Source organism: Siphateles boraxobius, unplaced genomic scaffold (assembly GCF_051911475.1).
Source record: "Siphateles boraxobius isolate OS27281-9 unplaced genomic scaffold, OSU_SipBor_1 5, whole genome shotgun sequence".
In the NCBI taxonomy this organism is placed as follows: Eukaryota; Metazoa; Chordata; class Actinopteri; order Cypriniformes; family Leuciscidae; genus Siphateles; species Siphateles boraxobius.
Genome location: NW_027509141.1, coordinates 11,442,941 through 11,468,593, shown reverse-complemented (window position 1 = coordinate 11,468,593; position 25,653 = coordinate 11,442,941). Strand labels below are relative to the sequence as shown.

At 43.9% G+C, this 25,653-nt stretch overlaps 1 protein-coding gene across 1 annotated transcript in view; it reads left to right on the top strand.

Annotated features, from left to right (window-relative positions):
* The window catches only part of ttll7 (tubulin tyrosine ligase-like family, member 7), a 172,684-nt gene that overhangs the window by 48,848 nt on the left and 98,183 nt on the right, over positions 1–25,653 (top strand). The window contains exons 8-9 of the mRNA XM_077202804.1: positions 1,179–1,343; positions 10,455–10,613. Coding sequence (XP_077058919.1) covers positions 1,179–1,343; positions 10,455–10,613 — 324 coding nt within the window. The remainder of the gene's footprint in view (positions 1–1,178; positions 1,344–10,454; positions 10,614–25,653) is intronic.

Below are 25,653 nucleotides of genomic sequence, written 5' to 3'. Positions count from 1 at the left end.
CTGGCCATCGTCTTAGAAGGTCTCTCCCTAGCTCCTTTCGAGCCCATCGAGGAAGTTTCGGAAAAGTTTCTTACGCTAAAGACTATCCTTCTTCTCGCTATCTCATCTCTAAAAAGAATTGGAGATATTCAAGCACTTTCGGTGGCTCCCTCGTGCCTGGAATTTGCTCCTGGTATGGTTAAGGCCTTTCTCTGTCCGAGACCAGGTTATGTTCCTAAGGTGCCAACTACTTTTGTTAGACCTATAGTTCTGCAGGCTTTCTGTCCTCCGCCTTTTCTGACGTCAGACCAGAAGTGACTTAATTTGCTGTGCCCCGTTAGGGCTTTAGATGCTTATGTCCACAGAGCTGCCCTGTGGAGGAGATCGGAACAACTGTTTGTCTTTTTTGGGTCACCTAAGAAAGGGTGTCCGGCATCTAAGCAAAGGATGAGCAAGTGGGTGGTCGAGGCCATCTCGCTTGCTTATGGTTCGGCCCATCAGCCTTCACCTTTGGCTGTAAGGGCTCATTCCGCCAGGAGTATGGCTGCCTCTACAGCTCTTCTTTCAGGAGCTTCTCTTCAGGACGTTTGTGATGCGGCAGGCTGGTCCTCACCGCACACCTTCGTTAGATTTTATTCCCTTGATCTTAGCTCCACTCCCGGGGCTCAGGTTCTCTCATCGGTTTGTGTCTCCTAATGACACACGACGGGGATTTGGTCGTATGGGGATGTGGGTATTACGTTCCCACTGCGATTACACGCAGCGGTAGTCCCTGAAGGGGAACGTCCCGGGTTACGTATGTAACCCTAGTTCCCCGAAGGGACGGACGCTGCGTGTCCTGCCATACTCCCGGCATCCCCTTGGGTCGCTTGCTTCAGTAACTTTAAGCTGGCGTATTGTGTGCTCAGGGGATATTTATAGCTTCCTGGTCGATGACGTCACTCGCTATGACGCTCCATCTCTCCATTGACTGATTTCATTCATGCTTCAGACGCGTTACGCTGGAGGGCGTTCCCACTGCGATTACACGCAGCGTCCGTCCCTTCGGGGAACTAGGGTACCATACGTAACCCGGGACGTTTTATTTTCATAGATTTACTTCTTTCAGCTGCAAAAACACATGAACATTATGCTTTTTTCACAAATTAAAAAAAATGGCATCTATGCTCTGATGAACTTTAATTTTTTAATATCCTCAGAACCAGCTGTACATGCACTTGACCAACTACTCCGTAAACAAACACAATGAGAACTTTGAGCGAGACGAAACGGTGGACAAAGGCAGCAAGCGGTCTATTGGGTGGTTCACAGAGTTCCTTCGAACCAACGATTACGACGTGGCCAAATTCTGGGGCGATGTATCAGTGAGTTGTTTTTATTTTATTGCTTCTCTTTGTTATCTTTTAAATTTAGGCCTGCATGATACAATGGAGAAATGTGATGTACAATAACTTGTTTGATAATAGAGTTGTACAGGAATGACGTCAGAACCCGGATGTCTAATTTGCCGTTGGTTCTTTTGAGATTTTCTTATTGGGTTTTATAATGGGGTTTTTCAATTAATGAGTAAAATAAAGCCTGTGGTAAATATAACTTGTCTTGACTATACTTTGACGTTTTGTTCTACAACATAGACTGTACACACTCACACTCACACCCCAAGCTGTCTAATCTAGTTGCTAATTAAAAACCAACGTTTTCAAAAATGAACATAACTACTTCAAAAAAATGCTGTTTTCACAATGGGTGTGTGTAATTTACGTTGTAGAATAAAACATCAAATTATCATCAAGTTATGTTTACCACATGCTTTATTTTACATACAAATCAAAACAAGAAACCCCCATTATAAAACCCCACAGGAATTTTGAAGAGCTGTACCATTTATGTTATTTTCGATCAGATATTTTCAAGGCCAATATCAATACCAATACCTATAAACTAAACTGAGCTCTTAAATGCTTTTAAGAATAAAATGGGAAGTTATACCCACATAACATTATATTTGAAAGCCATGCTTTAACATCCAATAGGCCTAAACTGTGAATTATTAGGGCCCGTGCGCCGATGGTGTGAGGACCCTATTGGAATTGCTCCGTTTATTAGATTAGGCTTTTTGTTTACACTGTCAGAAATAAAATGTTCTAGAATTGTACTTTTAGCTTCTCACTGGGGCGGTAACCTCAAAGGTCTACCTTCTCTATCTCTAAAAGGATGCATATTAGTAGCATAAGTGTCAAGGTTCTTAGTGAGAGAGGACCCAAATGCAGAAATGAGCGATGACAAGATTTAGTGACATTACGGTAGACAAGGCACAAGATGTAACTGAGGAATGAAACAGTCCATACAGTAGGGGCAGCGCACACACTGGGGAAACAGGCTGGTCGGGGGTGAGACTGAACCAGACACGATGACCAGAGATGGAGACAAGGCAGCGGCTGAGAGAACCGAGGCTTGACACTTGGTGATGAGACTTGACGTACAGTAGCACCAGACTGAAGTACAGTAGCACCAGGACTAGCTGCCAGGCCGGGAGAATCAGTGACCAGGAAGTAAGCTGGGCAGGAATGAACATGAAACACGCATGCAAGACAAGAAAACGAGATAAAAAAAAAACAGTTACTGAACGGGGCTCAAATTTAATTTGAAGGCAGACCATGGCGTGACAGACAGCTATCAGCTGATCTGTAACTCCTCCCACTACCAGTTAATCAAGGCATAAGTTCATCCTTACACTCATTTGCTTTAGTCTGTCGCACAGACATGCATTTCCCCATCCTCCATCCCCAACTCCTCCTCATGCAGGCACATGATTGCTCAATCTTGTCCAATCTCATTACAGTACTTGTGTTACTTCCGCATGGAATTATGTAACTGGTGCTTATAAAAATTCTGGTTAATTGCCTAAGGCTCCGGGGGGTTCAAAATACAAAGAATACAAAGAATACAAAATAAATAAATACATAAACAAACTGGAACTGCAAACAAAATAATAAAAAAAAACAAGACTGCAATCTGTCAGGGAACTAGAGAGAAAATAAAATAAAAGACTAGATAGCAACACAATCAAAATCAAGAAAGAACCTAAAAATAAGGCTTGGGAGAACTAGAGCTAAAACAAAGACTGGAGCTTGACTAGAGTTAAAAATAGGAAGAAAGAAAAAAAAATGGAAAAAACATGAAGAACAGGTGACCACAATCAAGAAAACGAGACCTAGACAAGGACTAAAAAAGGGGTCATGGTAACGGGAAATAAGGAGGTGGGACAAGAGGAGCACATGGCCAATACAAACAAAAACAGTGCCATGTCCTCAAGCACAAGACAACAGACAAGGCTGCCAGGGCAGGACCCTGACAAAATGATATAAGTATGCACCATTTAAGGGTAGATAAGATACAAGGTGTACCTTCAATGATACCTTATGACAAATATCCACGGTGTTTCATAAGTAAAATTTCAGTAACCATGTTTTTTATTATTACCATGGTTTTACTACAATATCATGGCTAAAATATGGTTCCTTTAGTGGTAACCATGGTACATTTATGGCTACTGCAGTTTTACTACAAATACAAAAGTCACACTTGAATTACTGTTGTAAAACCATGGTTAATTTGTGTAAAGGCCTGCCAGTGACATGCTGTTGTTGTACCCCTAAAGGTAAAACTCTTCAAAAGTTTGGGGTTGGTAATTTTTTTGAAAGAAGTCTCTTCTGCTCACCAAAGCTGCATTTATTTGATAAAAAAAAATACCGTATGTGACAAGCAGGACGGGGCCAAGAGCCATGGGAAGCGAGGCCGGTGGAGCGATTGCTAATGAGTGTTACCTGCGCCACACTGGGAGTATAAAAGGAGGAGTGACGACAGTGAAGGACGAGAGAGCACCAGGGACCTGATGTATAAACATTACGTATGCACAAAAAAGCCATTGAAATGTGCGCAAGCAATTTTCCAGGCACATATTTGGGATTTATAAATAATAAACTAGGCGCAAATATGTGTGCACCGTACTGTAATGACTCAGAGGGCCGAGACTGATCCTTATGCAACAGATTTATTAAACAGAAAAGTCAGACAAAAGGTAACTCAGGATAATAATAATAGGAGGCAGGCTGAGACGTTAGTCGAACAGGGCAGGAGTTCGAGGGCTGGCAGCGAACCTCCAGTATCCAGGGACAGGCTTAGGGTCAAGGCAGGCGGCAGAGAATCACAATCCTGGACGGGCTGGAGGTCGAGAGGCAGGCTGCGGACAATCAGACAAGGTTAGTTCAGCGTGGGTCAGAGGAAACAGGTAGACTGAGGAATAGGAGAATTGCTCGGACATGCACACATAGAGAGGCAATACTTTGCAAAGAACGCTCTGTGAACGAGGCAGATAAAGGCTGGGCAATGAGATATGATTCAGAACAGGTGAAGGTAATCAGAGCGTCAATGATGCATACTAAGGAGAAAGTATGCAAATCAATAGAATTCGAAGAGGCCGCTCGTGACTGAGAAAGGATGGAATCAGGGAGACTGGACGCCGACACATTGAAAAGGAGTCAAGCCTGTGGAGTGCTTACGAATGGAATTTTGAGCATACTCTACCCAGATCAGGTACCAGCTCCATTCCCCTTGATGGAGTTGGCAGTAGGACCGGAGGAAGCGAGAGATCTCTTGATTGAGGCGTTCGACCTGACCATTCGCCTGGGGATGGTAGCCGGAGGTGAGGCTCACGTTAACTTGCAACTTTTGGAAGAATGCAGCCCAAACACGAGTGGGGACCCCTGTCCTAGACGATGTCCTCGGGTAAACCATAGAACCGGAATACCAGATTGCAGAGATGCTCCGCGGTCTGTAGGGCTGTGGGAAGCTTACTGAGAGGAATGAGGCGACATGCCTTAGAAAAGCGGTCGACTACAGTTAGATTGGTGGTGTGTCTGTCGGAGGGTGGTAGATCCATAACAAAATCGATGGCTATATGAGACCAAGGTCGCTGTGGAATGGGTAGTGGATGAAGTAAACCGGCGGGCAAGAGACGGGATGACATCTTGATGTTGCAGGTTTAGCAATGCTGTACGAACCGGCTGGCGTCCCAAGAGAATGTTGACCACCAAACGCTGCTCTGCAGGAGATGAATGGTCGCCGTGATGCCTGGGTGTCCTGAACTGGGGACGGCATGGACCTGTTTCAACACCTTTTCATGGAGGGCTTAGGGAACATGGATTCTCCCAGGCGGACAGTCTGGAGGGATCTCAGTGTTGGCGTTGGCCAGCTCGAGTTCGGTCTCGATATCCCACTGAATGGGGCCGATAACCAGATCAGGGCTAAGGATGGTTTCTGGATTCCGTATGGTACCCTCAGAGTTGAACTGGGGAGACAAGGAGTCTGCTTTTGTATTTTTGGAGCCCAGACGGTAGGTAACAGAAAATTGGAAACGAGAAAAGAACAAGGACCATGTGGCCTGACGGGGGTTCAGACTCTTAGCCGTGCGGAGATACTCCAGATTTTTATGGTCGGTGAGGACAACGAAAGGATGTGTAGAGCCCTCCAACCAGTGCCTCCATTCTTCCAACGCGGCCTTCATGGCAAGTAACTCACGGTCACCCACGTCATAATTTCTTTCTGCTGAGTTGTGCTTCCTAGAGTAAAAAGCGCAGGAGTATAACGTTCCCTGGTGTTCCCTGACGCTGTGACAAGACTGAGCCCAGGCAGGTATTCAAAGCATCCACCTCCACAACAAAGGGCGATTCTGAATCAGGATGCCGCAGAATGGGAGCTGAAATGAAAGCTTGCTTGAGAAGACTAAAGGCCCGGGTAGCTTCTTCATTCCAGGGTAGAAATGAGGTGCCTTTACGCACCAGTGCTGTCATGGGCGCCGCCACAATGCTGAATCCTCTGATGAAACGGCGATAGAAGTTCACAAACCCGAGGAAACGTTGTAACTCCTTCAACGTAGTGGGCTGGGGCCAATCCACCACCGCCTTGACCTTGCCTTCGTCCATAGCTACGCCCCCAAGACTGATGATGTAGCCCAGCAAAGTCGTGGAGGTCTGGTGGAAATCACACTTCTCAATCTTAGCGTAGAGCTGATACTGGATGAGCCTCTGGAGAACCGCCCGGACGTGCTGAATGTGGTCTTCTAGTGACTCTGAGTAAATAAGAATGTCGTCAATGTAGACGATGACATGGCGTTGTAGCATGCCCCTGAACATATCATTAATAAAGGACTAGAAAACAGCTGGACTGTTTGAAAGCCCAAAAGGCATGACCAGGTATTCATAGTTCCCAGTGCACGTAGAAAAGGCTGTCTTCCACTCATCTCCATCGCGGATACAGACCAGGTTGTAAGCGCATCGCAGATCCAGTTTGGTATAATATCTTGCTGTACGAAGAAGCTCCAAAGCAGTGGGCACCAAGGGGATTGGATAACGGAACTTGACCGTGCAGTCATTGAGCGATGTGTAATCGATACCCGGACGGAGTCCTCCATCTTTCTTTTGGACGAAGAAGAAGCCGGCTGAAGCGGGAGAGGTGGAAGGACGAATAAACCCTTTGGCGAGCTCCTCCTCGATATATTTTGCATAGCTTCAGTCTCGGGTTGGGACAGCGGAAACACACGCCCCTTGGGTGGTGTGGAGCCTGGTAAGAGGTCGATTGCGCAATCATACGCACGATGGGAAGGTAACTTGGTAGCTTCAGATTTGCTGAAGGCCTCAGCCAGAACGTTGTACACGGAGGGCAGACGATTCATCACGGTGTCATCTGGGAGCTCTAGGATATTTCGGATGGTTAGGGGCTGGACAGTAGACAGGCAGTTGGAAAAACAGCTTTTTCCCCAGCTGACAATCTGACCGGATGTCCATTGCAGAACCGGATCGTGCTTACGGAGCCAGCGTAATCCCAGAATAACGGGATTATGAGGAGCTTGAAGTATGCAGAATTGAATCGTCTCACAGTGTAACACACCAGTGTGCATGCGCAAATTCTGAGATAGATGAGTGACGCGGCCAGAGCCTAGCGGTCGCCCGTCGACAGCCTCGACAGAAAGGAGAGAAATGCAAGGAATTAGAGTCATCTCGTGGTGAATAGCAAAATCTTGAGACATGAAATTCCCAGCAGCACCAGAATCTATCAAAGCAGATGCTGTGACTATTTTGCCGTTAATAGTAAATTCAATGGGAACAGTAATACATGAATGAGGGTTTAAACAGTCAAGGGTCAGACTCACAGAAACTTTGTCCCTGGATGGAGGTCATTAAGGACAGGTTTGACGGAAATGACCAGCTTCACCGCAGTATAAGCACAGCCTTTGGGACCTACGTCGTTCCTTTTCCTCTTCAGTAAGCCGGGAAGCGTTAATTTGCATGGGTTCGCTGGAGTCGGTAGTCACGTGACTGTAATACCAGGGGAAGGGAAGGTTGCGTGAGGAGGTTGTTAAACGGCTGTCAGGTCTAAAGAAACTCGTCGTATGAACGAAATGCAGAGCCATCCGTTCTCCATACAACCGTGATCCAGTCCAGTGCGAGGACAGTAAGCAGAGAGGAGCATCCGTTGGGTGAGATGAAGGCTGTTGGTTCAAAAACAGAGAGCATTGAAGAATGAAGCCCTTGCACTTGCCTGGGTTCCCGTCAAACTTTTCAGGTAGTGCGAGACGTGGGCTCGCGGCGGTCTGCAGCACAGGCGCTGGTGCGGGAGACAGGGAGGCAGACGCTGACGAGGTTTGTAGGTTTTGCAAAGCTTTTACCAGTTCCTCTGTTACTGAGGTTAGTCGCGTCAGCTGGTGATGATGAGAGCCCAGTTGAGAGGCTTGAGCAGTGAAAGCAACAGATAACGCAGACATAGTTGCTGGATCTTTGTTTGTCGAAGTATTCTGTAATGACTCAGAGGGCCGAAACTGATCCATATGCAGCAGATTTATTAAACAGAGAAGTCAGACAAAAGGTAACTCAGGATAATAATAATAGGAGGCAGGCTGAGACGTGAGTCGAACCGGGCAGGAGGTCGAGGGCTGGCAGCGAACCTTCAATATCCAGGGACAGGCTTAGGGTCAAGCCAGGCGGCAGAGAATCACAATCCTGGATGGGCTGGAGGTCGAGAGGCAGGCTGCGGACAATCAGACAGGGTTAGTTCAGCGTGGGTCAGAGGAAACAGGTAGACTGAGGAATAGGAGAATTGCTCGGACATGCACACATAGAGAGGCAATACTTCGCAAAGAACGCTCCGTGAATGAGGCAGATAAACGCTGGGCAATGAAATATGATTCAGAACAGGTGAAGGTAATCAGAGCGCCAATGATGCATACTAAGGAGAAAGTATGCAAATCACTAGAATTCAGGAGAGGGCGCTCAAGGCTGAGAAATGGTGGAATCAGGGAGACTGGACGCCGTAACACGTACAGACACTCTAGACCGTGCGTACGCACACTTTTACTGGAGTTATGAATTAAACAGAATTATTTAAAGTCTGTTCTACATCTATGTACACATTTAGATTAAATATGACACTCTCATTTATGGAGTTAAGCACTGAAATCCATAAAATCATAATCCAAAAGTTACAACATTATTATTATTAATTTAAATAGAAATATTTTTGTTGAATGCACTGCTTTTTAACACTTTTCCTGTGGCATGCTGTTTTAATGTTTTACACACATCGACTACTGCTTGGTGGCACATGATACTTCCACTATTTATGTTCTAAATAGCAGATTTTCTGAGAAAACTTTCTGAGTAACATAGACAGTTATAATGACAGACACAGAAGAACTCGCTCGGTGATCGAACAGTCCATTCATAACACAGTGACTGTTTTAACTGTAACACAGTTGCTGAATCATAAAAAAAAATCTTACTGACGTCAAACATTTAAAATGTGTACACTTTTAATTTGTTTATTGTGAAATAACTTTCGAAATAACTGCATATATTCAGATGAGTAGGATAAATAGTTGTAACCTACACAATTATTTGCTAACATAGTTTATTTTTCCATTTGGAAGCTTATTGTATGCACTGAATTTAAAATTACTGGTAAAAAACACCTTTGGGTCTATATTTTTGCCTGAGGATCAATCCTTTTGTTACAACATCATCAATCCACCCATCCCTAACCATTAGTCATATAGCACATTGTGCTTGGACTTACTGAAGATTTCAGATCTTATAGATCTTCTTTTTACTCATTTTAACAAGCTAACACAATTAGAGCCTTTCACAAAGGTCATATTCTTTCATCTATATGTGCTATTTTTTTATTGTTTATGTAAACTTGCACTAGATGCACAGTTGTGGAGTATTTCTCTTATTTTCTAGCTTTATGCGCCACTAGAAATATCTTTTTAAGGCACTGTGTCAAGTTAAAAGAAGTTCTGAAAATTATGCATATGATGTCATTGCTTCCCACACCTCAGAAGACATGGCTCACCCAGATTTTTATCCACATTCCCATTAATTTAACAGATTAATGGCTTTAATTTCATATCGCAATGCATATCACAACCCTGATGATAAGCTTATCGAGATTTGCAGTATTTTTCAGAATTCGATAGATCATGTAGCTCTACTTTAATCAGCCTCCTGGCTCAAGTTTCTCAATTGTATAAAATGTTCCTTTCAAAAAGGAATCTGTTTCCTGTCAGTGTGTTACCAGTGTGACAGCTCTGCCCTTATCTTTCCCCTGCTTCTGTTTGCACTGCATCTTTCACCTTGCTGCCCACTTCTATCTTTTGATCTATTTGTAATTCTTCCATCTTTTAAATTGAGAGCTCATCCACTCATTGCACGTCTTCATTTGTTGACTCATTTGCCAAGCATTCAGAAGTGTCACAATTTAGCCAGCGTGTTCCTTCTCTGTAACCCATTGTCTCTTCAGTTGTTCTATTTTATTGTAGTAATTTCTTAGATGTAGAAGTCGGTCAGAAGGCACTACTGATAACTAATGTTAAATTCTCATTCATTTTGAGTCTAGCTGAGGACACAAACACACACAATTCTTTCTGTTTTCTGTGGAGGATGCACGCTGAGATCTAACCTGCTTCTCCGGAACTGCACATTTTGGGTCCGCGGGACGCTCAGCAAACGTCCTGCATGTTATCTGCCCCTCATACTTCAACAACGGCTCTGTTTAATCATGCAGGGAGACCGCCAGCCTGCCAGACCTCTGATAAGCGAGTACAGCAGTTGATACAGGCCGTCTGTTCCTGTCTTCCTACGATCTGCCCCTGTCTTCCCATAGCATGCTGTCAGTCTTTGACCTATCATGTCTCTTCAGGGAGCTGGGATGTTAATGAGTCCCTCATACGGGCTGTTTGCACATGCAAGGAGATTTCACGAGCATGTCCTCACCGAAAGTTAACACAATGTTATGCATATCTTGCGATTAGTGCACTTAAATTCACAAACGTCCACCTTTGAATATACTGTTTGGAGTTGTTTAAGTTTGTTGTGTGTTGTCTTTTATAACGAAAGTGTGTTTTGTGCATGTGTTCGCAGGAGCTGGTGGTGAAGACCCTGATAGTGGCCGAGCCACACGTCCTCCACGCCTACCGTATGTGCCGTCCCGGACAGCCACCAGGGAGTGCCAGTGTCTGCTTCGAGGTGCTGGGTTTTGACATAATCCTCGACCGCAAGCTCAAGCCTTGGCTGCTAGAGGTCTGTTCTCACCTTCTCTCCTCAATCAGTACACTTTTTGATCCCACTTATGCTGATATACAGTATACTCTCCACATGTGAGTGCTCTCACCTGTTAGAAGCCAACATGATGGAGGAAAAATCTAATGATTATACCACCATAAGACTTGTCTTTTTTTTTTACCTCCTGTCCTTGTAAAGGCTTTTTTAAAAATTCTTATTTTACTCTTCTACATTTATAGGGTTATCTAACAGTGCTGTAATTTTTCACATCGTGTCTTTTGTAAATCCTGACAGTAGTTTTTAACACCAAAAGAGAGTTTGCGCTAGTGCCAGCTGTTAGTAAATCTGGCCCAAAATCTATTATCAATACACTGAAAAATCTGTCATTTGTACTGAAAGAAAAACACAAACAAACAAAACAAAGCTGCCAGCTGTGGTTTGCCAGAATAATTCAGTTATACAGTAAAAATGTAAACATGTTTACCGAACAACCTGCAAATTCTACAGTTTAGAACTACCATTTACAAAAAATAAAAAATAAATAAACCGGTAAATCCAACAGCCCTTTTCTGCTGAAGTAATAAGGCCACAAGTAGCTTTTCCACAAGCCGAAATAAATACTAATATACAGAAGGATAGTGTCATGCACAAAAAATACAAAACACCATTATGGTAACACAAATGGCACTAAAATAATGCAATTAACATTAATTTAATAACATAAAACCCCAATGTTCATAACTGATAACAAAAAAGCTAAGAAGAAACACAACCTGCTTTTCCAACATCAGGCTGAACGGTTCTAAGAATGGTGAGGAACAGTTCCAGGTGTATTTCCACTTGAGTATAGTTCAGCACAGCACCTTTACCAACTGTTCTGGGCCTGGAATTCTTGGCACGGTCGGCTAACCGTGCTGAACCGTGCTGGTAGATTGCGTGTAGTGAAATCACAACTAAGGATTGGTCACTTGTCTGTTGCTTGGCTACCAGTTTCTCTGTAGCTGGCTAACAGCTCTATTTGAGCGATGTAAACACAAATTAATAAAAAAATGAAAAGAAATATCTGATCACCCTCGATAACAAGGTCACTATTTACATCTCGCCACAGAATGGGAAAGCAAAGAGAACGGTTTGGCCAGATGGTGGAAAAGGGGCTATAATTAATCGAATTTAAGAAAACATCAAATGTGAAGTGTTACACAGGAAATTCTAGGACGATCACTTCTCTTTTTTACCTAAATTTTTTTTGCATTTAACAGTATTTTACTGTAAAATTACACAAAATGTAAGGTTATATCTACTAGAGTTTTTCCCCTGTATATAGTTCAGCTTCGTAAACAGTTTTTTTTTCTGTCACATCTTTACAGTCTTTTACAATTAAAATTACAAACTTTTTTCACAGTGGTAGTTTTATGTTAGTGGGTTGCTAAGCTCACAAAAATACACTTACAAAATGTTTGGTTAAATACTGGGTTCGCTTACGAGAGGTTCTCTCGTATTGTGTAAGCTAGCTTCTACGCTACCGGTAAATTAATCTTTGCTCGAGATACTGAAGCAAAAAATTCTCCTTAATTTTCTAAAATTCTCCGGCCTCACTCTCTCCTTCTCCGCCCCTCCCGGACGCGCAGCTGCCGCCTCAGGGGACGAAGCTGAAGGAGACCACACAGTGGACAGCTGTTCCATCCTGGCATCGGACAGCGAGGAGTGGTCGAGTTCACATCACTCCGCCTCCTCCTCCATCCAGGAATCCAGCAGGACTCGGGCAGGCGTGGACGCCGAACTCATGCGCCTCCTTTCCAAGGCCGTCTACCAACTCAGCCTCGATTGGTCACCGCCTAAAGATGCCCGCACCCAACAGACTCGACGGCTGTTTTCTCCACAGCCGCCGCCCCCCGCCTGTTTCCAGATCTGCACCTATTCTGCCGGAGCTGCATGCTGAGCTGTCTAAATCGTGGAACGCACCATTCTCCGCGAGGCTCCACTCAAATGTCTCCTCGGTGCTCTCCCGAGTGGACGGCGCCGCCGAGAAGGGGTACACCTCTATCCCCGCAGTGGAAGAGACTGTCGCAGAGCACCTTTGCCTGCCCTCTGCAAGATGGCGCTCAAAGTCTGCCCTCCGATCTAAAGCCTGCAGGACATCCTCAGCTCTTGTAGGCCGCGCTTTCGCCGCCGCCGGACAAGCTGCTTCCGCCCTGCACTCGATCGCCGTGCTGCAGATCCTTCAGGCTGATCTCCTCCGTGAGTGGGACGAGAAAGCAAGGACCCGGCCGCCATTATGGATTTGAGGAGCGCGACGGATCTCTCCCTTTGCGCTACGAAATCTGCAGCTCAGGCAATGGGCAGATGTATGGCCTCGCTCACCGTCACAGAGAGGCACCTCTGGCTGACGCTGGCGGACATGGGGGAAGCTGAGCGGTCCGTGTTCCTTGATGCGCCATTCTCCCCTTCCGGTCTCTTCGGCCCAGCGGTGAAAGAAGACCACACAGGCCATGAATCTCTTCCTGCCGCGACGCACTAGCTCTTCTGCAAGCCGCCCACGTGAGCCACCTGCACAACACGCTAGCCAGCGCCCAGCCCAGCCTCAGCCTCCGCAGCGTCGACAGGGCGGCCGCCCTAGATCACGCTCTTCCGGACGCAGGCCACCTCCCCCCCGGGGACCCCGGCCCAAGGTTGTGCTGAAGCCCGAGCAGGGAAAGTCCTCCTAGCAACGCCAGTGAGGAAAAGACGCCTTGGTCTCGCTGCGGCCGGACCACCGTCAAAACATCTCGTCCTGTCAGTCCCCTCAGAGAAGGCTACTGAAGACATACATATTGCAGCCAACGAGTCGGCAACACAGTATGCTCGCCTGCATACAAAAGCCATTTTTACGGCGACCCAGAGAAATCTCAGAAAGAGTATAAATTCTGGTTATCCGGCTCACGCCGAGTGTGTTTTGTGTGTAGAAAACGTGCCCACAAGTCAGTGCTCACCCCTACACATAAACACTATGTCCAATGTATCTCACACACTCACAGAGCCCACTCTCATAAAGCTGGCAAATGCCGCTTGAGTGTTAGATGTAGAGAATGTGCCCACAAATCTGTGCTCAGACCCACTCGCTGCCCGCTCTGTCCGCTCTGTTACACGGCAACAGCCTCACAGCGGCCATGTTATGAACGTAAACCGTTACTGAGATCAGAGTGCGCGCGCGCCCGCGCCCCGCCCATTCTGCCCCTAGCTTTATATGTAGAAGCATGGAAGGCTATTCCAGGTGTGTCAGATTGGGTGCTAAACACAATAAGTCAAGGTTATTCGCTTCAGTTCGCTTGCCGTCCCCCTCACTTTCGAGTGCAGACCGAGACGAAAGTGAAAGCGGATGTAGCGCATCTACTCCGAGCAGAAATAGCCAAACTGCTGTGCAAAGGGGCCATAGAACCAGTACCTCCTTGTCAGAGCGAGTCAGGCTTTTACAGCCGTTATTTTCTCGTACCCAAGAAGGACGGAGCTCTAAGACCTATCCTAGATCTGAGATATTTGAACAAAGCTCTCATGAGACGGCCGTTCAAAATGCTCACGACCAGACAAATCCTCGCGCAAATTTGCCAGAGGGACTGGTTTATCTCCCTTGATCTGAAAGATGCATACTTTCAGATCCCGATAGCCACACGTCACAGGCCATTCTTGAGATTTGTTTCGACAGTCGGGCATATCAATACACTGGTCCTCCCGTTCGGCCTATCCTTAGCGCCCCATACATTTACGAAGTGCATGGATGTGGCTCTCGCCCCCTTGAGAGTGAAAGGGCTGCGAAATTCTGAACTATTTGGACGATTGGCTGATTTAGCCCAGTCAGAGATAGAACTGTTTTCTCACAGAGCTGTGCTTCTCAGCCATCTGGAAAGCTTGGGTCTCACGGTCAACTGGACCAAGAGCTCATTACTGCCCAGTCAGTCAGTTTCCTTCCTAGGAATAGAACTGGACTATGTGGCTATGACGGCCCGCTTATCGACACAGCGCGCGCGCCGTGTTCGACAGCTAGCCGCGTCTTTCCGGGAGGGCAGCATTACACCTCTGAAGACATCCCAGAAGATGCTAGGCTGTATGGCATCAGCTGCGGCTGTGCTTCAGGCGGGCCCGCTGCGCATGCGCCCGCTACAACGCTGGCTGAACACCCAAGTGTCTCCCCGGGCTTGGGTTTCAGGCCACAGACGATTCAGAGTGACTCAGAGTGACGTTCATACAGGACCACCATGTACTTGTCCGCTCGGACAACATGTCTGTGGTGTCAGGGGAATGGTCCCTGCATCCCCAAACAGTCCAGTCACTGTGGCGCCTCTTCGGCAAAGCGAAAGTCGACCTGTTTGCATCAAAAGACAACGCTCATTGCCCGCTGTTCTTTTCAAAGAACGAGGATGCCCTGGCCCAAATCTGGCCCAGCCTCCCACTTTATGCTTTCCCTCCGGTCTCTCTGTTACCACAGCTAATCAAGAGAATCAGGGAAACTCGCCACTCGGTGCTCCTTATAGCCCCGCTCTGGGAGAATCAAACCTGGTTCCCGGAGCTGATGCGGCTGTCCCACACAGCCCCTTGGCCGATTCCGGTGAGGAGAGATCTCCTCTCTCAAGCCCGCGGCGCAATCTGGCATCCCGATCCAGAGCGCTGGTCTCTGCACGTATGGTTAATCAACGGATTACTGTTGTACTGCCAGAAGGAGTGATGAACACGATTACACAAGCCAGAGCTCCCTCTACGAGGCGGCTTTACGCGTCTAAATGGTCGGTGTTCTCCAAATTGTGTGCTGATAGAGATCTAGACCCACAAATGTGTGGGGTCCTGGGGTTGCTTAGCTTCCTTCAAGAGCTGTTGGATAAGGGCAGGTCCCCATCCACGCTTAAAGTCTATGTGGCCAGTCAATAGGAAGGAACGAGCTCGTCATTTGCTTCCTTCCGAGGAGTTAGATGGATGAATCCCCCGCGACCCCCGTCACTTCCCATCTGGGATCTTTCACTGGTCTCAGAGGCCCTGAAAGCTTTCCCATTTGAACCATTGGACTCCGTGGACCTAAAGTACCTCTCGCTCAAAACCGTTTTTCTGACAGCTCTGTCATCAGCAAGGTTATTATAGTTTTGCATTTTTCATTAGTTTTTATTTTTATTTCGTTTTGAATTTTTGTTTTCAAATTCAGTTTAGTTTTAATTAGTTTTTAAAGTGGGTTTGCTAGTTTAGTTTATTTTTTATTTTTTGAAAATGCTTAGTTTTAGTTTAGTTTTTATTAGTTTTAATGTTAGTTTTAGTCTTTTTTTGGATTTTGGGTTATTTGTCAGGGGCAAGATTAAAAAAGGTCAGAAAAAGAATTGTGTAATAATAACTCAACGAAAACATCATACAATTTTAGAAATATCTATTCAACAATAAAACCAGTACATAAAATGTACATATGGGCACAAATATGTAAACAGTCTGCACAAGACTCCGCAGTAAAGTGCAACATGTGTAAGTGACGTGTGCCAGGAAAAAAAACTAAATAGCAAACAGACTAAAGACGACATAAACTGCATTTCTAAATAAGTAAGAAATATTGTGTATTGCCTATCTTGCTAGGTAAGTCTTGCTAGTCTTTGTCCTATTTAAAGTAGGCTAATACTGAACGTGAAACAAAATCTGGAACTAAAAAGTGGATTAACAGTTTTCTAGCAATATTAATTATTAAAATTAAGCACAAAAAAAGAGTTCATACCCAAACAGAGTATTAAAACCTCCTTGCAAGGTAAGTATTGCTAGTCTTTGTCCGATTTAAAGTAATACTGAATATGAAAATAAAAATTAAAAAAATCTGGAACAAAAAAGTAGATTAAAAATGTATTAAAACAAAAATAATACTCAAGAGTATTAAAAAACTCAAAATACATGGAGAAAATCATTGAGCAAATACAGGCTATTTCTCATTAAAGAGCAGTGAATTCTTTTCTCTTTTTATTTTGTTGTTTGATTGATATTAAGTGCACAGACGGCATTAGGTTTATTACGCACTGTCACTTTAAGACCGAGTGCAGATCCAATTGCATTGATGCACATCCGATATTCTCACAACTGAATGTTCTGTAAAGACATAACTGACTGTGTTTGCATGAATACTCTCCAAAACGGACATTTATACATAATGCTGTGTATTTGCCCATTCAGACGCGAAAGAGAGCTCAATTCAGTCCTCGCGCGCTCTATAGCTGTCTATTATTCGTCATATAGTAATAACACCTTGTTTTATTTTATTTTTTATAAGTTATGAGCTATAAATAATTAAAGTGTTATATTTAAATTACGCAATTGAAAGTGCGCAGCTCTGAATGCACGAGCTCTGCCTAGCACACACAAACTGACAGCTTTACCTCTTGTTTCGCTATTTGTTGCGCTTATCAAGTTAATGGTTACATTTCGGAGATATCAAGTAGCTATATAAAGCTACATTAAACATTCCACACACATCGCAATGGCGATGATAAATGTTATTTTTTATTAATTGACCCACGGATTATCCAAAGCGTCCGACTCCGCGGTATTAAACATAGGCTACATATAAGGCACACTGTCTAACATTCGCACAACCTTTGAACTAAAAATAAAATAAAAAGTGCATTCATCTTTTGCATGACGCGGGCCATAAAATTAATGTTGGACCGGCTACTCATCTGTATTGAATAATGACATAACATTAATTAATATTTGAATCACAGCTTATATATTTGACATCGACAACCCAAGTGCATTTTACCTCAAATTTGCGACTAGTTAACTTTCTAAAGAAGGCGCAATCGCTTCTCGGGTCGACATTAACACACAGACAATAATGTATTCAGAATTAAAAATATTTTTGCACCACTTTTTAATGTGTGATTGTGTAAAGGTGTTCACGAGATACCAACCTTTCGCGAACTTGCTTTCAACGTCGAACCCTCGTTTTCATGGAGACGCGGTGTGCACGGAGGGGAGGGGCTGTGTGTGTGTGTGTGTGTGTGTGTGTGCGCGCGTGCATGTGACAGAGAGACGGAGGGAGAGCAGGGAAAGGAAATGCAGCTGAACGAATACACTGCGTGTTTTAAATAGCGTTAAAAATGAAAGACATTGACAAAGACGAAAACTAAGGACATTTACTCTATTATTTTATTTTATTTTAGTTAGTTTTGCCAAACACACATTACAGTTTTAGTTAGTTATCGTTTTTTTGTAATGCCTCGTTTTTATTTTTATTTTAGTTAACGACAATGTTTTTTCCCACCTAGTTTTCGTTTTTTCGTTCGTTTTCGTTAACGATTATAACCTTTGTCATCAGTTAAACGTGTGGGGGATTTACATAAAATCCCTTCTGTCTGACTCGCTATCTGTTAAAATCCCGCTATCTGTTAGCACAGCGTGTTTTGAGTTCGGGCCAAATAACTCTAAAGTCATCCTCAAGCCAAGACATGGTTATGTCCCTAAAGTGTTGGGCACCCCGTTCAGAGCGCAGGTCATTTATCTTTCGGCTCTGCCAGCATCCGATAGTGAGGGTGATGTGAATCGCCTCTGCCCCGTCAGGGCGCTGAGGGTTTACATTACCCGCTCCGCCTCTTTCAGGCGTTCGGAACAGCTCTTTGTCTCGTTCGGTGGGCGCACCAGGGGTCTCGCCGCCGTGAAACAGAGCCTGTCCAGATGGATAGTGGAAGCTATCACATCTGCTTATAAGTCTAAAGGGCTGCAATGCCCCCTGGGCATCAGGGCACATTCCACCAGAGGCGTGGCCTCGTCGTGGGCTTGGTCCAGCGGAATTTCCATTCATGACATTTGTGAGGCGGCAGGCTGGGCCTCTCACTCCACATTTGTTAGGTTTTATAAACTGGAAGTTCCCGCCTTGCAAGCTAGACTGTCAGTGTGAGCAGTGTGTTTGTCCTGCCCAGATTATCATGCGCAGACTTCTCTCACGCGATGTTAGCTCTCCTGGTTGAGCTGCACTATATGGTGAATAGTTATATGGACCAGCGACGCCGCTCTGTATACCCTGTATGTGCTTAAAACATGTGCTGGCCCGCTTTGCCGGCAACCTGTTCCCACTTATCTATGTTCCCGGGAATCCCTGGGACTCATGAAGTGGAGGCTGGGCGCGCATGGCGTTGACAATGGGTTCCCGTAGCGTAAGCTAGCTTACGCAATACGAGAGAACCTCTCGTAAGAGAACGATACTCGGTTACTAACGTAACCTCGGTTCTCTCTAGAAGAGGAACGAGTATTGCTTAACCTGACCGTGCAGGTGCCACGAGCGTTTTTCGCTTCAGCTGATGAAACCAGCCTACGAGCCTGGCTTTTATACGCTAAGCCCCCCCTCATTGGACGTGACGTCACACGCGAGGCTCAGTGGTAGGCTGCAGCAGTTGCTGCAGGGCAGCCAATGAGCACGCAAGATTGCCTGCTCTAGGTCTGCTGGCTGCTGCACTGCGTTGACAATAAATACAAAATTAAAGATAATTTTTGGCTTCAATATCTTGAGCAAAGATGACTTTACCCGTAGCGTAAGCTAGCTTATGCAATACTCGTTCCCTCTTCTAGAGAGAAACGAGGTTACGTTAGTAACCAAGTATCATTTTAATCAAACTATTTTTTTAAATCAATTTGTTTTCAGTATTTAATGCAATCTTTTAAATCAATGGTTTTCAGTATTTAATACAATCTACCATCTTGGATTAATAATTATTTCACTGAGGTCATTGTATTGGATTCAGTGATTGCCTAATTCATGAAGGACACATGCAAAGCTCTTTTAGAATGAGATATCTTAGAGGTACACTGTTTCTGCTTATCTTTTGGAACTTTGTTTCACATTGTTTGCATGCCTATGACACCTACGAATTCAGTCTAGGTAGGCAGCTCAATAGGTTTTTAACAAAGATATAGAGTGGAATGATTGCCAAATTATGCCCATTTTAATTTTGTGGAAATGGGAATAGGGTGCATTCACCTCGATTTTGCTAAAGGTGTAGGGTTTTGCATCCTTTTGTTCAACTTTTAACCATTTAAGGCAAAACGTTCCATGTAATTCAGCTAAACAAGGGACTCCCACTGAAAGATGATCTAAAGAGGCAGTTGTTTGTGTGTTTGAAAACAGTTGGTTCTTTAGATTCTGGGGTTTGGCTTTTTTTTGTTGTTCTGTTTCTCATTTTCATTTCCTTTTGCTGTGGTGTTCTGTAATGTTGGATGACAGTCATCTAAACAACATTTCCCAGCCGCTCCCTGCATGGACATCTTTTAACTCGACAAACATAAAATGATTGTGCTGACCATGTGTTTGTCATGGCTATTGCTTAACCGTATAGCAACTATATTTTTTAGTGAATTGTAGAAGACACCAAACATTTATAACCCAGTTGGCATTTAAACGTTTATTCATGGTTGAATCAACGTCATTGATCAAGGTTGAATCACTGTTTAATTTTGTTTTGATTTTGTTTCAACGATCTTTCAAATCAAATTAAATTATCAGTGTTGAATTATTTGTATTTTCTTAAAAAAAATTTAAAACCATTTTGTAACAGGTAGTCTGAGTTCTGTTCTGTTTGGGGTGGGTTTTGTGTTTTATTTCAGTGTCTCTGTATTCAGTCATTCTCCTGTGTTCATCAGTTACCTTCATTTCTCATTTTTTGATTAGTTTGGTCAGGTGCGTCTTTTTTCGTTAATCAGTTTGTTCAGTGTATTTAAGCCTTGTGTTTCTTTCAGTTCTATCATAAAGACTCTGGAGATAAAATGATGTAACAAAAGCACATATTTATTAACAGCCCAGCAAGCAAGTATTTATAAAGTTGGCGTAGGCCCCGTCCGTAGCGTGCAATCCAAGGGTAGCGGAATCTGCATGTCCTGACTGAAGACGAAGGCAGGGGCGCAGCCGACCCCCGGGAGGTATTGAAAGGGACCAATCCTGGTGGTGGTGGGGAGGATGGAGGGGAAGGGACCATCCTGGTGGTTGTGGGGAGGATGGAGGGGAAGGGACCATCCTGGTGGTGGTGGGGAGGATGGAGGGGAAGGGACCATCCTGGTGGTGGGGAGAATGGAGGTAATTGTTTTGAGGCAGCATCTGCATACTCAGACATGCGTAATTACCGATCTTTTATACTGCAAGTATTAGAACATGATTGGTTAGATGTGAAGGCAATAAGTGACCTAACGATTGAGTCTTCCTGGCAGAACTTACGCTTAAGCTTTCATTTCTACCAGAAAGACTCGGGAGATACAATGATGTAACAAAAGCATATATTTATTAACAGCCTAGCAAGCTAGTATTTAGGTTGAGGAATAATTCCACCGGGACGGAGCCCACCCCCAAAGAACTGTAAAGAAAAAATATACCCACCAGTCGTGTATCCTGTGTTTCCTAAAACATAGAAAGAGAAGTTAAACATAAAATAACCATTACAAGTTTTTTTTTTTTTTTTTTAAATGCCAAGATGCTGAATCGCTAATCAGGCTGCACAGAGACAAGGCCACGATGGACCACACATAGAAGCCATAATAGTGCAAGGTTGTAAAAGACCACATAAAAACAAGGCCATGATGAGCCGCACATAAAAGCCATTGTAGGCGCAAGGTCATGATAGACCACATAGAGACAAGGCCACGATGAACCACACATATAAGCCTTTATGGCGCAAGGTCATGATAGACCATATAGAGACAATGGTAAGAATTGAACTAGACTTACTAGCAATAATTTAATTAGAGAGCTCTCTAATTGTTATTGTTACTAGTCATAATTGGATTAGAGAGCTCTCTAATTCAATTATTTCTAGTAAGAATTGAATTAAAGAGCTCTCTAATTGTAATTCTTACAAGTAACAATTCAATTGTAGAGCTCTGTAATTAAAAATGAATGGAAGTCAATGGAGACATATGACTAGTAAAAATTCATTTTTAGAGCTCTCTAATTGGAATTGTTAGTAGTAAGAATTGAATTAGAGAGCTCTGCAATTTTAATTCTTACTAGTAAGAATTGAATTGGAGAGCTCTCTACTTGTAATTGCTACTAGTAGGGGTGTGCGATATCTCGATATTTAAAATATATCGAGACATTTTTTAAACACGATATGGATTTTGACATATCGTATATATCGATATATTGTTTATATTTAATTCTTATTTCGCCACTTTGCTTGTTTGCCTTCTCTGTGCTGTGCCCGTGCTCGCCCCCGCCTCCTTCCTTTTGTTCCCCCTCCCCTCGCGTGCAGTGTTGCCAACTTAGCGCCTTTGTCGCTATTTTAGCGACTTTTCAGACCCCTTTAGCAACATTTTTTTTCAAAAAAGCGACTAGTGACAAATCTAGCGACTTTTTAGACAAACCCTAGTAACCTCCAGATGTTGGCAGTACTGTTCTGCGAGCGCGAGGTCTTGCTCTCTCCCTGCCGTCACTCTCTCTAACTGCGTCTACCTTGTTCAGTGAATGGCTGAGACGAGCAGCAGCAAATGCATGTGTTGAGCGCGCGCCAGTTTTTTGTTTTTCCACGGACTTGTCACTTATCTGCTTCTCTTTTGTTTTATATTTAAAGTTTTGTTTGACCATTTTAATTTCCTTTCTTTCGAACTCTCTCAATTCAGTTAATTTTAAACATATAAAAAAAATTATTCATTCACTATATCATAGCTACTTGTTCTATTGTCTGACAAAAGTAATATAGGAAATGAGAACAGCTTTATTGTACATTCGGCTATATTATATATTATGTTAAAATACAGAATGTGAGCATGAATTTAGAGAGAAAACACATTAGGCTGGCAGAACGACGTGATGACGTCATGAATATGCTCATTGGCGTATGACGTTATCTAGCGACATTTAACTTTTAAGGAAGGCGTTAGCTACTTTCTTTTGAAAATAATTGTCAACACTACTCGCGTGTTGTCTCATTCAAAATGGAAAAAGCGCAGAAGCACTTTGTTCCTATATGCACTGCCTACCTTGAGTTGAGTTGTTTCATTTTTGAATGAAAAGGAGGCAATATGTATTATTTCTTCCTTTATTTTACAGTTAAATTATTATTTTTGTATACAGGGATTTTTTTTAAATGTTGCAGAAGCACTTTGTTCATACATGAACTGCCTACCTCTTTGCACTTCAATAAAAAAACAAGACTGTGGTATTTGGCATATTTGTTTTTGCAGTAGTTTTTGGGGGGTTATTTTTCCTGTAAAGATATCGAGATATATATCGTATATCGAGATATAGCAAAATATATAGAGATATATTTTTTGCTCCATATCGCCCAGCCCTAGCTACTAGTAAGAATTTAATTGTAGAGCACTCTAATTGAATTCTTACTAGTAAAAATGCAATTCGGACGATTAACACTGGGTACAATTTAATCTAAAACAGCTTGCCATAGGTGCAAGGTCGTGATAGACCAAATAGAGACAAGGCCATGATGGATCAAACATAGAAGCCATTATGGCGTAAGGTCATGATAGACCACATAGAGACAAGGCCACGATGGACCACAAGACCACGATGGGCCGCACATAAAAGCCATTATAGGCGCATGGTCGTGATAGACAACATAAAGACGAGGCAACAATGGGCCGCACATAGCCAGGCCACCTAGGGTCATACATAGACAGGCCTCATGGACCGGATAGAGCAGGCCACACGGCCATGATTGACCACAGAGACGAGGCCTCGATGAGCCACACGGCCATTATAGACCACAGAGATGAGGCCTCGGGGAGCCACAACGGCTGCTAATGCCAAATACCTTGTAAAAGACAATACCTTGTAATGCCAAATACCTTGTAAAAGACAAGGTAGGACTAGACCAGGGGTAGGCAAGTTCGGTCCTAGAGGGCCGCTGTTCTGCAGAATTTAGTTCCAACCCTAATCAACCACACCTGAACAAGCTAATCAATGTCTTCAGGATTACTAAGGCTATAGGCAGGTGAGGTTTTTTTCAGTGTTGGAGCCAAACTCTGCAGGACAGCGGCTCTCTAGGACCGAACTTGCCTGCCCCTTGACTAGACGAACTACATACAACAACTTTTTTTTTACTTTTTTTTTTTTTTTTACTTTGGTAGACAACACAAACCTATGCCCCGAAGGGCCACTGGCCAACCATAGGCAACTTTTAAAGGACAAGACCAAGCCGCTAAGGCCAAGCATAGACAACCCACGCAGAGACAACGGCAACTAAGCCACACTGAACCTATGCCCCGAAGGGCCACGCGGCCAACCATACGCATCTTTTTAAAGGACAAGTCAATGATATGCCACTAGCCCTAAAAGACCTACACAGAGACAAAGCCTGCTGGACCACAAGGCCGCTAATGCCACACAGAGACAAACCAATCATAGACAAGGCCGCTAGGCCACATAGAACCAATGCCATAACTAGCCACAAGGCCACATTAGGCTACACGGTCACAGTAGACCACACTGAACGTATATCACATAGAATAAAGCCGCCAGGGCTTTTTTTTTTTTTTTCTTAGACCGTAAAGGCCACACGGGACAAGACCACAACGGCTACTACTGCCACATGGAGACAAGGCCACATTGGGACAAAGCCACTAGGTCACACATAGACGATGACTCATCTGCCATTTATAGAATGCCATCGAGAGACTATTGACAGGGTGATGAGAAATGAAAGAGCATAGCACCACCACCAGTAGTTGCATAGGGATTTACCTGATTTGTTACTGGAGAGCTTGCTGAGCTTCAAGAATGGTTTTTGAATCATGTCTTATGTATGATTCAAATTCAGAGGAAGACCATCTGCCCATGATCTTAATTGCTGACGTAGAGATTCCTCTTTCAGCTGCTGTAGTAGCTGCCCAAATTGAAGGAATTAACAGTAGTTAAATGAGCCCTGAACCAGGCCTTAGAAAGAGGGGCTCCGTTAGGTAATATGAATAGAGGGGTGTGATTTTAAGTTCTAGGGCAGATTTTAAGAAATTTAATCATATATGTGAAGGGACAAAAATTGTCATTGATTTTTGAAAGTGTTGAAAGGGGGACACCCGATCCTTAAGAGTCATTTTTTTGTGTGCTTAAGAAAGAGAGTAAAGAAATTAGGTGAGAAACGTAAATCAGAAAAAGACCACTGGCAAGATCGGAGTGTTTAGATTCTGAAGTAAAGTTTGAACAGAAAGCTAAAAGGTAGCACTCTCACAGACTCACTTAAAGAAGCACTGAGTAAGATTTTTTACCTTAAAATAATGTTTCCAAAATCGTTTCAGTGGTTCATCAAGTCATGGCATGGTGAAATGCACTTATGCCACAGCATTGCGGTCCTTTATCTGATATATCCAAAATATGTAAGATTGCCAGATCGGGTCGCGTTTCTGTAGTTCTAATGATACATAAGAAAACTACTAATTTGACTTGCTTTACGCCAAGCGTTACAATTGCTACAATTGCTCGTTTGTGATGTCGCAATACATCATACTTTCATAAAATCATGCATCATACTCTACCTTGTCTGTGGCCATTGTTAATTCCAAAGCCGGTGCTGGATAAACAGAGAGCATGTGCGTGCGCGTGCGACAGTAGGCTGCGGTAGGCTAAATTATTTACACAGCGGTAATGGACAATTCCGCTTCCAACCTGTAGGGCGACCGCAGAGGAAAAGTTACTTGGTGCTGCTCTAAAGCTGCAAAACGAGCTGTTGAAACTCCTCCCCCTGTGCCGGGAGCAGCAACCCAACCGCATCCAAAGGGACAGACAAACTATGCACTTTACTCACCCTCAAAATGACAATTCCAGCTTACTATACGAAAATAAATGTGGGGCATTCTGAGCCAAACCCCGCACACACCCTGGGGACACCGGAGACCCACCACACATCCTGCGAAAGGGCACAGTAGCACATCTTTTTATCTTTGTAATATATACAATGTGAGTGGCGTTTATCTAGAAGATTTTTTTCTTTTTCCTTGGAGTAGCAAGCGAACAGAAAGTACAGTGAAAAGACTTGGATAATTAGGATTAAAGTACTTGCGAGGATTTGAATGCCTGCGAGCAATCTGCGAATGGAAGAAATATTTAATTACGATTTTCGTAATTGTAGACGTGGAAGGA